A 14,783-nucleotide genomic window follows, 5' to 3' on the forward strand; every position below is an offset into this window, starting at 1 on the left:
ATCTCCCTTACGATACGACGTGCTTCTAGCTGATCAGACAGGCTGTGAGAGGCGGAATAGGGGGCCAAGGGGGGATCAGCTAGCTGGATGCAATTGTCGGCCTCAGACTGTCCAAGATGCTCACGCGCTCCCACTTGCATACGCATCGATTTTACAAACTCAATCAGCCCGTTTCCGTCTCTGCTCCCTCACACCCTGCCTGATCCTCGACCCAGCAGGCCTGTCCGATACCCCGACCTCAGCAGCCATACGCTGAGGAGCCCTTCTTGACGCGTCGCACGGACCACATTCCACGCTCTAGTCTGGACGCGTCGACCTTATTCCTCCTCTCTTCCACCTCTTGTCTCATCATCTTCATCTTTAATACATCTATATCAGCATGACTGAAGCGCAGCCTCAGACGCGCCATAAGACCGTGCTACGCCCTCTACTCCACTTTGTAGGCGGCAAGAGGGTCGACCGGTCAGGAGTGGCGTCCGCCAGCAGCTCCGTATCAATTCCCACTCGCCTTCCTCCTGCAGACCCCTCGTCTATCCGGTACACGCGAATGCCAAGCTCGCGCAAGTCGGGTCCAGCCGCTCTCTTCGACGATTTTAAGCGCGTCCGTCAGTCTGGCGGGACCAGCCAAGGCGGTCCATCGCTGAAACCCCCTCCTGTCCTTTTCGCCATCGGATCCCGGCCATGCCCACCGGACACTGATTTTGGTGAGCTGCTCAGGCAGCATCTTGAGGAGTAGGACGCTAGGGAGGAGGAGGAAGCGGAGGAAGCAGAACAGGACGGGGAGGAAGAAGCCAGTACGGATCCGGACCCCCTCCCCAAACCTAAAAAGATCACTCGCCATCGTCGCTCCTATCGCGGTGGTTCCATCTCCTCGTTCGATTCGTTCGACTCGGTCGGCTCGACCCGTCTGGCTGCACCTCGGATGCCTCGTATCTCGAAGATACAACAAGGCGGTCAGGCAGCTGCTCGCGTATACCACACGCTTGAGCTGCGTCTTCGCATCTTTGCGGAATTGCCGAAAGATACGCTGGCGAGGTGCTTGCGCCTCGAGAAAGCGGGGACGGCTTTGGTGGCGGGAATACTGTATAGGGAGATTCATGTGTCTTTGATGAGTAAGATGAGCAGAGCCGCTGTGAGTCAATCCAGTCCTCGTGGGCTCTGGGCGGGGTGCTGACTCGCAGGGCCGCAGGGTGGTCTACTGCGATGCTGTGCGCGTCTTGCATACCTCCAGGCCCCTGGCTGACAGGTTCATCCGGGAGAACTCGGACGATAAAATGAGGCGTCCCCCTACCCCCTTCGACCCCGTCACCCTCCTCCCTCAAATCCGCAAATGGCAGAAGAAATGGCCCAACCTGTCACAAATCTGCCACCACTTCCCGGACATTCGCGGCTCGGATCGGTACACCCTCGACATACGAGAGGACGGGCGCATAACGGTCGACTTGGAGACTGCGGTCCTCCTGAATGTCTTTGACGGACCCTTTTGAATTCCCAGCCTGCCCCCCGTTCCCACTTTTGCGGGGGTCGAGGTGGTCCGCCACACTCTGGCCTTGGGCGCGGCACCGTCCCGACCAGGACAGTACGCGCAGATCCTGCACAGCTCGCCGTTCAAAGTGAACGCAGAGCAGTAGAAGCAGTACCTATACTGTAACCCCGCGCTCGACGGGCGGGTGACGGATATAGACAAGTTTCCCTTCAGGGGGTTCCAGCTGTCCTTCGCGGAAGCGCTCTCGTTCATCGAGACGCGCCGAGCGCCCGGCAGCGAGCCACTATCCCACTTCTTCCTCTCCGTCCAAGGCGACCTCACCCTCCGCGACTTTCGCACCCTCATCCGCGCTCTCCCCTCTACTCTTCGGTCCATCCACATCGACCAAGAGCTCTTCAGCGAGCTCCATACCAATCCCACCCTTATCGCCATCCTCGACGAGTCGCTCCCGCAACTCGAGGAGGTCGCTATAGCATGGTGCGATGGATTCAATACCATACGTCACCTGCTGTTCGAATTGGAGGAACCCCTCGTCGGCCTGCCTAATCTCAAGACGTTCACCTTCCTCTGGATGTTGATCGGCAACAGACCCCTCGACCCTCCCGCCCGGTATGTCTGCTAGCTGGGGAGAGATGATTGCGTCTACCGGTGCCCAGATGTGAACGGTATCAAGAGAATGCAGGAGTTTGGACAGCGCGTAAAGGAGCTGAAGCGGTCAGTTGCGATTTGGAGTTTCGGACGATTTGGCTGGAGCTGATTCTCTAGTTTGTCAAAGATGCCTGCTGAGTACTTGGAGTACGAGGAGGATGGGTGGATGTTTCTAAACCGATATTGATCTCTAGAGATAGCCATAGCATAGAACTTTGCCCTAGATACTTGTCAGCGATGTACACGGTGACCTTACGGTACTGTTGCGCGTGTTGCGCGTTTTGATTTTGGACGCGTCGGGCGACTTTGCGGTCCACTTTTCCTCTTGCTCTAATCTTGTCTTTATACAGCATGATCGAAGAGACACCAGACGCGCCTGACAAGGGCGCGCCGCGCAACTCACTCGCTTGGGTGGGGAAGCAACGACCCAAGGGAGCAACGGCTGCGGCCGCTGGCTGGTTGCACGACTTTCCTACTCCTCCTTCCTCGGCGCGGCCTCAGTCCACCTTCAGAACTGGCCAGTGGACCTCAGGCTCCACTTCGGCTCCTACGCGTCTCGGGATCCCTTCAGACCTTAGCGGCAAAGTGGGTACAACGTTCACCGTCGACGGCAGAAGCTCGGGCGTACAATCGGTCCAGTCCCGCCTCGACCTGGCGGCATGGTCTGGACGTCGTCGTCCCATATCCGGGGATCTACGTATTCCGGCGGGCACTTCTCCAGCAGAAGCATCACAAGAAGAGGCGGGTATCAGCCCTCTTCCACCGTCAAGCTCGGCGGTCCCGTCGGTCACCCCTCATCTCGATCTCGCGGCGCGGTCCGATTCGGGCGACGACCCGGCTTCTCACTCAGCTACATGGTGGACGCCGGCAAAGGACGTATATCAGGACCTGACGGGAATGTTGAGGAGGGAGAAAGAGGCGGCGCGCAAGGCAAAAAGCAAGAGGACCAAGGTCGGGACATGGGACAGCTTTGAGCGGATGCTGCGCGGAGAGGGAGAGGAGGAGCCCGAGCCGGCCAGTCCCGATCCGGACCCTCTCCCTATCCCTAAGGACACTAAGCGGGACCGGCACTACTTTCGGCGCGGGTCGACAGGCTCGGTCGAGTCGCTCGACTCGTATCATCCACCCCCAGAGGACTCGTATGAGCGGCCGACTCGGAAGAAGATCAGGCAGGGCGGGGCGGCGGCGGCAAAGGTCTGGCATACGCCTGAGCTCAGGTCAGGCGTGCTCTCGCTGTTGAGGAAGGATATGTTGGCGGTCTGTCTGCGGCTTGAGAAGGGGGTAACGAGCGACGTGGCGGGATTGTTGTACAAGGAGATCCATGTGGGGATGATGAGCAGAATGAGCAGGGCAGCTGTGAGTACACCGGAACGCCGACTGAGGAGGATGAAGCTGACTTGTAGGGACGCCGTGTCATTTACTGCGATGCTGTGCGCGTCTTACATCTCTCCAAACCGCTCCCCGAGATCGTCCACCGGCGGACGGCCGAAGCAAAGAAGCAACGCAGACCAGCGGTCCACTTTGACCCGGTGACCCTCCTACCCCAAATATCGAAATTCCGCAAAAAGTTCCCCAATCTATGCGTTCTGCACCATCACTATCCGGCCACCCGGGGGAGCGACACATACTCGGTCGATCTGCGGGATGGGCGGATTCGCGTCGACCTGGAAACAGGCTTCCAGCTCGAGTTCTTCGACACCCCATTCCGGGTCCCAGACTTTCCCCCTATTCCGTCTTTTGACGGGGTGGAAATCGTCCGTCACACCCTCGCCCTCACCATCGGCCCTAGTCCCCTCGGCGAGAAGGGAGGCCATAACCTCTTTTTCCACCCGTTTATCGCGGTCCTGGCGGAATGGAAACAGTTCCTCTACTGCAACTCCACCTTAGACCGGCGAATCACCAATATCGATTCCTTCCCCTGCAGGTCACTCACGCTGTCCCTCGCCGAAATGTCGTCTTTCATCGAGCAGCGGCGGTCGTGTGAGCCACTCTCCCATCTGTGCCTGGACAGTCGGGACGATATGTCCCTGCGCGACTTCCGCACGCTCATCCGCTCCCTCCCTCCCACCCTCCGCTCCCTCCACATCGACGTCCCCCTCCTCGAGGACCTGGACACCAATCCCACCGCCATCGCCATCATCGACGAGGCGCTACCGCAGCTGGAGGAACTTGCTATCCGATACGGGCTAGACCCCGACCCCAGGCGTCAAGGCTGCCTGCGCTTCCACATGGTGGACCCCCTCGTCGGTCTGCCAAAGTTGAAAAAATTCACTCTTCTTTGGTATGGGATCTCCGAGGATGAGATGGACTCGCCGGCGCGATATATCTGCGAGCTCGGATCGGAGGACTGCGTCTACTCGGCGTCGTCCCTGCACTACATCAAGCCCATGCAGGAGTTCAACGACAGGGCGAGGGAGCTGAAATTGTGAGTGCCAATGAAAGTGGACGGTCTCGTATGTAATTGGGCGGAGCTGATCATACTATAGGATGTCAAGGATGTCCTGTGGTGATCTAGAGCATATGAGCGGTAGCTGGATGTTCCGCGAATCCGATTTCTGAGCTATAGACGGCCTGGCTATAGCAAGTGCACGATTATGCACGCACGGACTAGACTAGTTGAGCTGGACTTCTCGGCGCAGCCTTCTTTGCCTTTTCACTTCATACGCCATACACAGCACGCTGTGATACGCTCGAGCTGCGCCGTATAGCTCAAGCCCGCACCGTCCACCAGCTCCCCAGCTGCCACGCGACATGCTGCCCGTCGGCGACTCCGCGCCCTCTCCCTCCTCGGGCGGACGCAGCGCCATCTATGACCACCCTTACTTGCGGCTTTACATCCTCGAGCTACTCGACAAGGCTACGCTGGCAAAGCTCCTTCGGGTCGAGAAGGGCCTAACAACTGTCGTTGCTGGTCTGTTGTACAAGGAGGTGACAGAGGAGCAGGCAGATAAGATGAGCCGAGATGATGTGAGTCCCTTTCAACCTCCCAATCACTATCCAATATCGTCCAAATATGACCCTGGAGTCGCGTCACCGCCTTAGGGAGCAAGCTGTTCTTTGGCGCTCTTCATTCTACTATAGGCTAAAGTAGGCGAAGGCTGAGGCTGACGTGGCAGGATCGTCGAGCCACCTGCTGCGACGCGGTGCAGATCATCAATCGCAATTCCCCTCCATGACACCCCTTCTCCCCCATCGACCACGACCACACACCGGTCAGATTTGACGCCGCTGCCCTCGCCAGCGATTTGGCTACCTGGCGAGCTACCTTCCCAAACCTCCGGACCATCTTGGCCGACCGCTCCATCCGGGATGGCGACGACAAATACACGGTCCACCTGGACGCGGAAGGCGTACGGCTCGAGCTGGAGACTTCCAGCACTTCGATATATACACCTATCCTGACCCTACCGCGGTCCCGCCCTTCCTTCTGCCCACGCCGGTACTCGACGGGGTTGACGTGCATCACGTCATCTGCATCACGCTGGTGGATAGCGATGATGAGGATTTATGGGGCGATGCAGAGCGGGATGACGCGCTGGACAAGTGGAAGGAGTGGCTGTATCGCAGGCCGCTCGATCCTCGCGTCGTCAGCGTGGACCATCACTCCTCAACCAATATGCCTTTCTATTACGAGGATTCGGAACGATTCGTCGCCGGGCGATCGGCTAATGGTTGCGAGCCCCTCCGCTCGGTCTTCATCCCAGACATCAGCGCAATGGGGACGGCTCCGTCAGCCGCTATGGAAAACATCTACAGCCTGATCCCGGGCGGTCGCTCGGACACCATTCGCGAGGTAGCCATCGAACATCCTCTCGTTGAAGGTTACCGCCATCTCCTACAGCTTCCCATCCTCCACCTTGGGCGGATCTTTCCCCAGCTCGAGCTCCTCACCCTCTTTGATCGGTTCTACGAGGGCTATCCCTTCTCCGACGCCGTCCCTTTGGCTGGTCTACCTCGTCTTCGGGATCTTACCGTCTACTGCGACGGCAATACTCCTCCTCTCGCTCAGATCGCGTCAAATATTTGTCAGCTTGGGGGTCCGGACTGCCGGTATAGATTGATAAGCTCTGGGGAGGCGAAGATCTCCGAGGAGGAGTTCACTGACCTTGTAACCGCCGCCAAGCTGTAAGTCCGAGGTTGTGGTCACCTGGCTAATGTAAGATCCCCACCGATGGTGCCGGTATTCTTTCGAGAAGTCATGAAGGAGTTGGAGGAGTCTTATATGGAGTCTGGAGATTGTGTGCAGGGTGATGAGCATTGAGATAGTAACGTAGCATTTCGGTGTACTGAAAGCTGTGCATGGACTACATTATCTTCGTATCCTGGCATGTAACGCGCAGCTGGCCAGGCGCGAGCTCGCCCGCCAATTAGCCCAGCGTGCCGGATGCTGACTACGAGTATGTAGGACTAGATGAGGAATGAGGAGTTCTGACGGAAAGTTTTTGGGACTCGCTCCTGAAAGCGTGTGCATGGATTCTTCGCATCTCAATACCTCATCCGTGCTTCTTTCCATCTATATCTATAGACGGCGAGAAGCCGCCTAGCACAGACAGCGATGACTGAGCTCGCGCTAGCCCCAGCCAAGACTCCTGCCATCGACACAGGGGTCCCAAGCTCGGAAGGAGCTTGCCGCAGAGCGTGGGGCACGCCCGAGATACGCCTATCCGTATTCGACTTTCTGGATCAACACACCCTGTCTCTCCTGCTGCGCGTCGCAAAGAGCTGGACTGCAAGCGTGGCTAGTGTTCTGTATAGGGAGATGAGACTGGAGCATGTGAATGGGATGAATAGGGATGATGTGAGTTCCTGGTACCTTCTGGCCGAGAGGAAGGGGGCGTGACCAAGGGCCGGTGCTGCCAAAGCTCACGGGCGGGGAGAGGGGATGGGGAGCTATCATCATCTGTTCGCTGATGACCGGGCTGACGAATCAGGTTCGTCGAGCCATCATGTGCGATGCCGTCAAAACCCTCAACCTAAATCCTATCCCCCTCCATCAACGCCCCCTACCTCGTCGCAAAGACAAGCGCGGTCCTGGACGCTTCGACGCTTCCTCCTTAGCTGGCGATCTGGCCATCTGGCGAGCCAAGCTACCCAATCTACGTACCATCCTAGCCGACCGGCCTACTCGAGATGACGACGATGTCTACACGGTCAGCCTCGATGGCGAGACCATACGGGTCGAGCTGGAATCCCACATCACGCTCGACATCTACACCCTCCCTGACCCCCTCACCATCCCGCCCCCTCTTCCGACAGTACCGGTCCACGAGGGCATGACATTCCGGCATATGATAGCCATCGAGCTGGAGGATGGGGATATTGAGGAGGAATGGGACGAGGATGAGCGGGATGAAGCTGTGGCTAGGTGGAAGAAATGGGCGTATCACCGGCCGCTGGATCGGCGGATCGTCGGCGTCAGTCACCCACTCGTCGGAATGTCATACGATTATGACGACCTCGTGGTCGCCTTCAAGCAGCGCCTCGAGGGAGACCGCGAGCCATTGCGCTATATCCACCTACCCCCAATCCGAGGTCACGACAGCCCAAATGTTCTTCAGCAGCCGGGATACCGGGATCTCTGCCAAAGCATTGTCCTCAATTCGACCGTCGCTATCGGGCGGGCACTGCGTTCGCTCCACATCCACCTATCCCTCCTCACAGCCTTTGGAGCTATCAGGATCGCGCTCACCCTCCTCGACAAACAATACCCCCTTCTCGAGAAGCTACACATAGAAGGGTGGCTCCCTGATGATCACCACTTCACGGAAGACTCCCAATTCGGCGGTCTGCCGAATCTGCGCGAGCTCTCGATGAAATACAATGGCGAGGCGGACCCCAAGGAGATCATTGCCCCATACATCTCCCGCCTGGGAGGTCCAGACTGTTTCTACAGGCTATTGGGTCCCAATATAGACATGAGGGAGTTCAACGCGGCCGTACAGCATGCAAGAAAGTGAGTGGACAAGTGCGAGTGCGGGCTGACTTCAGACATCCCTCGGATACGTCCGTCGAGAAGGAAGCTGTCTGGCTTGCCTTTGACAGCAATATCCGCGCCGGAACAAGGCGATAGTCTTCCGCTGCTGATGGTGTACATGAGCCCAGACTGTGAGTGTTTACTGAGTACAGAATGGCTGATGGCAGTAACACGTACCGGAGATGCCAAGCTAGATACGATTTTGACCCGACGCGAAGGACGGGCGATTGGGTGACACAGCTTTGATGCGGTAGCTAGCATTCTGTATTCCTTTGGAACTGGTACCGCCCTATGTATCGTACATCGTTTCGCGATCTGGGGAGAAGGACCAGCCCGTATATAAGCGAAGCCAGGACTAGTCTCGCGTGGCCATACTCTCGCTGATATATGCTTGAGCTCGCTTGCTGAGGAATGAGGAGTTTGACCGGAAAGTTTTTGAAAGTCGTCACAATGCACTGAAAGTTTGTGCACCCTGCAATCCCCTTGCGATTTGGCCTTCAGCCTACATGTATGCCTCATCTCATCTCTAAACACCGGCCAAGAGGGCTTTAGTACGAGCAACGATGGTCTCGCCACCCGTGCTCTCGGTCATGACCCCTGCGTTGGGTACAGGGGTCTCAGGCGCGGGGTCCGCCTCAAGCAGAGGGTGGGCCACGGTGGAGATTCGCCTTCTCATACTCGAGCTGCTGGACCGCAGGGATCTAGCGATACTACTACGCGTCGAGCGGCGGCTCACCTCACCTGTTTCTAGGCTGCTGTATAGGGAGGTCAGGCCGAGTGAGGCGGCTTGGATGAACAGAAGCAAAGTGAGTTGGGTTGCCGTGACGTAGATACCAGATCTCTGCTCGGTACGAGGCTATGCTGAGAGTTACGTCGCCGTGATGAGGTCGTCAAGCTGACCAAGCAGGATAGACATGCTATCCTCTGTGACGCTGTCATAACCCTCAACCGCAATCCCATTCCTCCTCATCAAGAACCCCATCCCTTTGGCCAAAACAAGCGGGGACCCATCAGATTCTGCGGACCGTCCCTCGCTGCCGAGCTCGGGGCCCTCAGAGCCAAATTCCCGAATTTGCGCCATATCATCGCCGATCGACCGAGTCGGAAGGACGATGACTCCTATACCGTCCTCCTCGAGGGCGAACAGGTCCGGGTCGAGCTGGAAAGCGTTGTCGTATTTGACATCTACACCCACCCTGATCCGATCGCCGTCCCTCCTACCGTTCCGGCGGTCCTGGTGCATGAGGGAATGGACATCCACCATACCATCGCTATCATCCTGGATGACAGTGATATTGAGGAGGAAGGGGACGCGGATGAGCGGGATGACGCGGTGAGGAGGTGGAAGGAGTGGCTATACAAAGGCCCCCTAGATGCTCGGGTGACGAGGATCGACGGCGACGATATCGGGATGTCTCTGAGCTGCAGGGAGCTGGACGGATACATTACGCGGCGCCAAGCCACGGGCTGCGAGCCTATCCGGGGCATCGAGCTGGACGACACAGTATATGGGTACGGGGACTGCACGGTGTCGATCCTCTCCATGGCTGCTCGCCTCGCGCCCCATCTGCGCCATCTCTCCATCTCACACTCCACTCTCTCCACGTTACTCGGCGATCTGGATTCAGGCATCATCGCGCTCGACCACCTCTACCCTCAACTCGAGAATCTCACCATCTACTTCATCAATAACAAATACCCTCTCGGCAGCGACCGTAGCGGTGCCGCAATGTTGGGCCTCCCCAAGTTGCGCAAGCTTTCCCTGTGCTTCCACCGCAGCTTTAATCGGACATCCAACGCGGATATCACGCAGTGGGTATCTCGAATAGGAGGGTCGGACTGCCTGTACAGCTCGAATCTTGTCACGGGGTCAGGGTGGCAGCAATTCAACAAGGATGTCCATGCGGCTAAACTGTGAGTAGCGCTGAAACGAGACCAGCTGATGGTAGGCACCTTCCCCAAGTTTTCGATAGCGACGTGTCACTGTCGGCAAAAGAAGTCGTGATTCATGAGCTCGACCGTCTGCTCTCGAACCAGTATGCTGGAGAAGCGGAGCGGGCGGACGAGTGCGTCTTGTCATGCTAGCAATGCATCGCTTTCCTTTGGGTCTCACTTCAGATGGGATCCGATCTGTTTCCAGGGACTGCGCATGGAGGTAGGGCGACTCAGCCCGATTTGCGTCTCGTCTGTTGCAGATCCAGGCGAGGAATGAGATTAATGAGGACTTGAGAATCGCAACTATCTTCTGGCGTTGTACCTCATTTCGGTCTCCGTCTTACAATATCCTCGTATCCTCGATACGCTGATTCACTGTTGAGCCTGTACAGACTTTCCCTCTGCCGTCTTCACAGGCACTGCACCTGTACAGACTATCCCTCTGCCGTCTTCACAGGCACTGCATCAAAACTATCGACCTCACCGGCTCCGGAGCAAGATGCCTCCCCCAGTACCCTCGGAGGGCTCGCCCGTCAGCAGTAGCCGCAGAGCGTACGATGCGGTCGAGGTTCGCCTACACATCTTCGGCATGCTCGAGCAAAGCACACTGGCGGTGCTCATGCGGGTAGAGAAGGGGGTCACAGCGAGCGTGGCAAGCGTACTGTACAGGGAGGTCTCGGCGGGACAGGCGCGGCGGATGGTGAGGGACACTGTAAGCCATGCCCCCACCCTGATTTTTCGACTGTCGGCAACAGGGCTGAACTTGAGCTGACGGCGTAGGAACGTCAACGCATCTTATCTGATGCTGTGCGGACCATCACTCTGAATCCTTGTCGAGCGGACCCCTCCCTTCAACGCACACCCCAACGCCCTCCTCGCAAATTCAAACTGTCAGACCTTACCGCATGGCAAGCCAAAATGCCCAATATCCGCAAGATCCTGGCCGACCGGTCTGGTCAGGATGGCGACGATATCTTCACGGTCGACATTGACGGCGGCAAGTCGAGGATCGAGCTGGAGTTGCATGTCCTTTTTGACATGTACACCCTCCCTGATCCCTTTGGCGAGGCACCGCGCCTCCCGCCGACCCCTGCCCGCAAAGGTGTGGAATGCCACCATACTATATGGATCAAACTGGAGGACAGTAGCCGTCCGCGTCCGTGGATCTGGAGGCGCGGAGAGTGGGAGGAGGCTCTAGATCGGTGGAGGAGGTGGCTGTATCGCCGGCCGCTCGATCCGCGGGTCGTTGCCGTGGACCATTCATCCACCGGCATGCTCTACACCGTCCCGGACGCGGTCGAGCTCATCGTCCAGCGGTCCAAAGCCAAGGACAAGGCCGAGCCACTGCGCTTCGTCTCCTTTCCCGCTCCATCCACCTTCGACCATTTAGGTAACGAGCTACACGGCGAGGCCTATGCCAGTCACTGTACCAAATTCATGGTCAAAATCTCCTACATCCTCAGTCGCGCCCTACGGGTCCTCCATATCGACTATCACCTCGTTGCGGCCTTCTCATCCGTCGACGCAGCCCTCACCGTCCTCTCCTTCCAATACCCTAAGCTCGAGGAACTCGTTATCACCGGTACCTTCCCCGACGACTACCCCTTCGCCGACGTGCTCCCTCTGAGCGGGATGCCCGGCCTGCGTCACTTGACGCTCCGGTACGATGGAGACGCATCCCCACAGGGTGTCATCGCTCCCTTCATCTGTCATCTGGGCGCTGCCGATTGCCTGTACACGTTGAAGGGGATTTCGGGGTCGAATTTGTCCGACAAGGACTTTAATGCGGCAGTGCAGAATGCGAGACTGTAAGTTGCCATCTTGGCGCCAGCTGACTGTCAGTCGTCCCCCTCCTGATCTTAGCCCGTACGCGGCGCAAACGGCAGAGCTGGCTGCGGCATTCGAAAGGCTTGATCGGGACACGCATAGTTGGAGGAGCCGCTGAGAAGTCTGCTCCTGCCTTAGTATCGTTTATACATGAGATCTTTCTATCTATTCAGCTTGGAAAGCCGACGCATCTGTCATGTTAGCTCCGCTAGATCTCCACGTCCCAAAAGGGAAATGGCTCACCAATCACATCATCTACCCTCAGGATCATCCTCACCACCTGCGTAGCGAGCAAAAATTGCTGGCGTTTACTGATCAACGGATCATAGACGTGCTGACTCCGCATGTCTTGTTTGATCAGTTTTGATCCCCTAGACCCACCCAGGATGAAAGCCAGACTCAGACTAACCATTTTCTCCCTTGCCCAAACAGTCAATCCCTAATCTCGGGTTCCCCTCGGTAACCTGCCGACTCTTGACGTCCGCCAGGGTATCAATCGGGCTCAGCCCAGAGTTCTCGGCGAGCGCGAGCGGGATGGCATCGAGGGCGGTAGCGAATGCGCGCATGGCGTATTGCTCTATCGATGGGATCTGGGGTATGAGCTGATCTCCATGTCGAAAACGGAGCGAGCAGCACATAAGCGGGGCGACGACGTCGACGTGGACGTGGAGGAGAAGAGGAAGCGCTAAAGAAGAGGAAAGGAAGAATGGTTTACTAGCGAGAGGAAAAAAGGGCATACCTCATCAGCCTTCTTGGCCACTGCGATACTCGCGCAGATCTCTGCCGCTCCGCCTCCATATACCACCCTGTTATCCGTCACGAGATTGCGGACCACGCAGAGCGCATCATGCAGCGCCCGCTTGGCCTCGTCGATAATCTAAAGACTCAGCCTAGTCCCTAGTCTTCATGTCCACCATGAAGTTCCAAGTCAAACCCGGAGAATCAAAAACTCACCATCTTGTTACTCCCCCTCACAAAGATCGTCACCGCCCTCGTATTCGCGCACTCCTCAATGACCAGCATCTTATCCCTCGTCGTTCCGAATGTCATCTCGCGTACGAGACCCGCCCGGCCGAGCTTGTCGGCAGTGAGGTCTTCAAACCGGGGTACGATGCGGCCGTTGGTCGCGATAGCGATGAGCTGTAGAGTCAGCGTAAGTGCTTGACACCAAGGAGGAAGCCTGAAGCAGCTGAGTGGGAAGGTTGCTCCAGGAGGGATAGCAGATGGGAGGGAGGTGGTAGATCTATGACTTACCTCAATCTCGGGTCCGCCGACCCATCGAACAGCGGGGAGATCATTCTGCATGAGAAGATGGTTCGCCTCGTCGTCAAAGCCCCATTGACAGATAACAAGGTTGGCCCCCGTGTCCTTGACCCTGTCTTGTCAGCGCCATTCCTTCTTTTTGCCTCGAAGGCGGACCGGACCGCCCTCCCCCACTTGACCCAGACTCACTTCTTGATCATATCCAAAAACTTCTCCTTCTCATACTCCCTCAGCTTCTTGTACTCCTCCACACTCTCAATATCCAGCTTGTGCTTCGTCTTGGGCCTGGGCGGCTCAAACGGACACGTCAAAATCGCAATCTTCGCATCCCGCACGGTACTCGGCATTTGGGGGTGCGACATGTCCTTGTCGACTACGACGCCCTTGACGAGCGACGTGTCTTCAAGGGCGCCGCCGACTTTGCCGTCGACCTTGATGAGGTCGAACGAGACGTCTTTGCGCGCGAGGTCGGCGACGGACAGGACGGCGTCGACTGCTATTTGTGCGAATTTGTCGTGGGCTATCGACACGCTGGGGCGTGAGCTACGTTGTCCGACGTGGACGGGTGGGCAGCTTACATCTTGGAGCCGAGTGACGTCTTGGCGGTCTTCATGAGATTGCTCAAGTCGTCCTTGCTGAATTCGATCTGGGAGTCAGCTAAACGCTTCGCGACGGCGACGAGGTTATGGATAGCTTACCCGGTCAGCAACGCGGTCCAGCTCCTGGATAGCCACCTCGCACGCCTTCTCGTACCCGTCCGCTATCCGAATAGGGTGGATACCGCGGTCGAGCAAAGTCAGGGCGGAGGAGAGGAGTGCGCCGGCCAGGACTGGGGATTAACTTCTATCCACGTTTCACTTCGTCTTCCGCCCTCCATCCTGTATGTTTCCGGCTGAACGTATACCCGCCTAGACCATCACCAGGCACCTGGCCGTATCAATCTTCCCTCGTCCGACGCCGGACGCCCGGACAAAGCTTCGCCCAACCTAGACGAGACCAGAGACTCACCTACGACCCCCGTCGTCCCATCCCCAATCTCATCATCTTGGCTCTTACTGACCTCCACCAACAGCTTCGCAATCTGATGCTCCACCTCCATCTGCCCCAGGATCGTCGCGCCGTCATTCGTCACGGTGATATCTCCGTCTGGGGAAATGAGGATCTTGTCGAGGCCTAAGGTATCAGCTTTTCGTTGCTTGCTCCACTCATGAAGCGGGCGTGGGGCAAAGGAGCTGACCTCGGGGTCCGAGAGAAGACTTGATGATGTTGGTCACTATCTGTCAGCTTGGTCAAGGCTCAAGTATTGGGGCTGGGCATGGCGAAGGGTTGAAGGCATACCTGCACGGGCCGCCAGGATGTGACTCTGCACCATCAGCTCCATCCTTGTGACTCGGAGAAGATAGACATACCCGGATAGCTTCTAGGCCGTGAGTCCGGACCTTCTTGCCCTGTTCCCTATGAAGGTCAGCTGTGACTAAGACTCAGAGTCTACAAGTAAGCGCAGCATACCGGACAATGATGAACGGCCGTCCATTCTGCACTGTCAGCTCCGACTCCCCCGGACCAGCGGGAAGAATGTAGCTCACCTCGTCCTGCGCATACACTGCGGATCCTGGATCTATCTGTCCTACTGACATTGTCTATAGAAGT

General features: G+C 57.4%; 2 protein-coding genes across 2 annotated transcripts; one reads left to right on the forward strand and one right to left on the reverse strand.

The window, feature by feature from the left end:
* Positions 1–547: 547 nt before the first annotated feature.
* MKK02DRAFT_29605 (uncharacterized protein) lies at positions 548–11,988 on the forward strand (the record flags this gene model as incomplete). The annotated part of the gene is made up of 24 exons (XM_053087862.1): positions 548–601; positions 737–1,132; positions 1,182–1,466; positions 1,496–1,613; positions 1,684–2,095; positions 2,143–2,200; positions 2,359–2,445; positions 2,498–3,490; positions 3,538–4,559; positions 4,843–5,101; positions 5,376–6,259; positions 6,296–6,374; positions 6,574–6,597; positions 6,660–6,932; positions 7,066–8,087; positions 8,123–8,203; positions 8,276–8,339; positions 8,651–8,914; positions 9,016–10,022; positions 10,058–10,174; positions 10,268–10,292; positions 10,477–10,755; positions 10,824–11,851; positions 11,886–11,988. The coding sequence occupies 24 exons, from the start codon at positions 548–550 to the stop codon at positions 11,986–11,988; spliced, it is 8,934 nt and encodes a 2,977-aa protein (XP_052949350.1).
* Positions 11,989–12,035: 47 nt separating this feature from the next.
* MKK02DRAFT_39894 (chaperonin Cpn60/TCP-1 family) lies at positions 12,036–14,770 on the reverse strand (the record flags this gene model as incomplete). Its single annotated transcript, XM_053090829.1, has 15 exons — positions 12,036–12,061; positions 12,114–12,218; positions 12,280–12,460; positions 12,610–12,747; positions 12,825–13,010; positions 13,125–13,245; positions 13,323–13,664; positions 13,712–13,779; positions 13,832–13,962; positions 14,142–14,306; positions 14,371–14,406; positions 14,472–14,496; positions 14,543–14,588; positions 14,643–14,668; positions 14,720–14,770. The coding sequence occupies 15 exons, from the start codon at positions 14,768–14,770 to the stop codon at positions 12,036–12,038; spliced, it is 1,647 nt and encodes a 548-aa protein (XP_052949351.1).
* Between the last annotated feature and the right edge of the window lie 13 nt (positions 14,771–14,783).

Source organism: Dioszegia hungarica (genome assembly GCF_025882075.1).
Source record: "Dioszegia hungarica strain PDD-24b-2 chromosome Unknown MKK02contig_2, whole genome shotgun sequence".
In the NCBI taxonomy this organism is placed as follows: Eukaryota; Fungi; Basidiomycota; class Tremellomycetes; order Tremellales; family Bulleribasidiaceae; genus Dioszegia; species Dioszegia hungarica.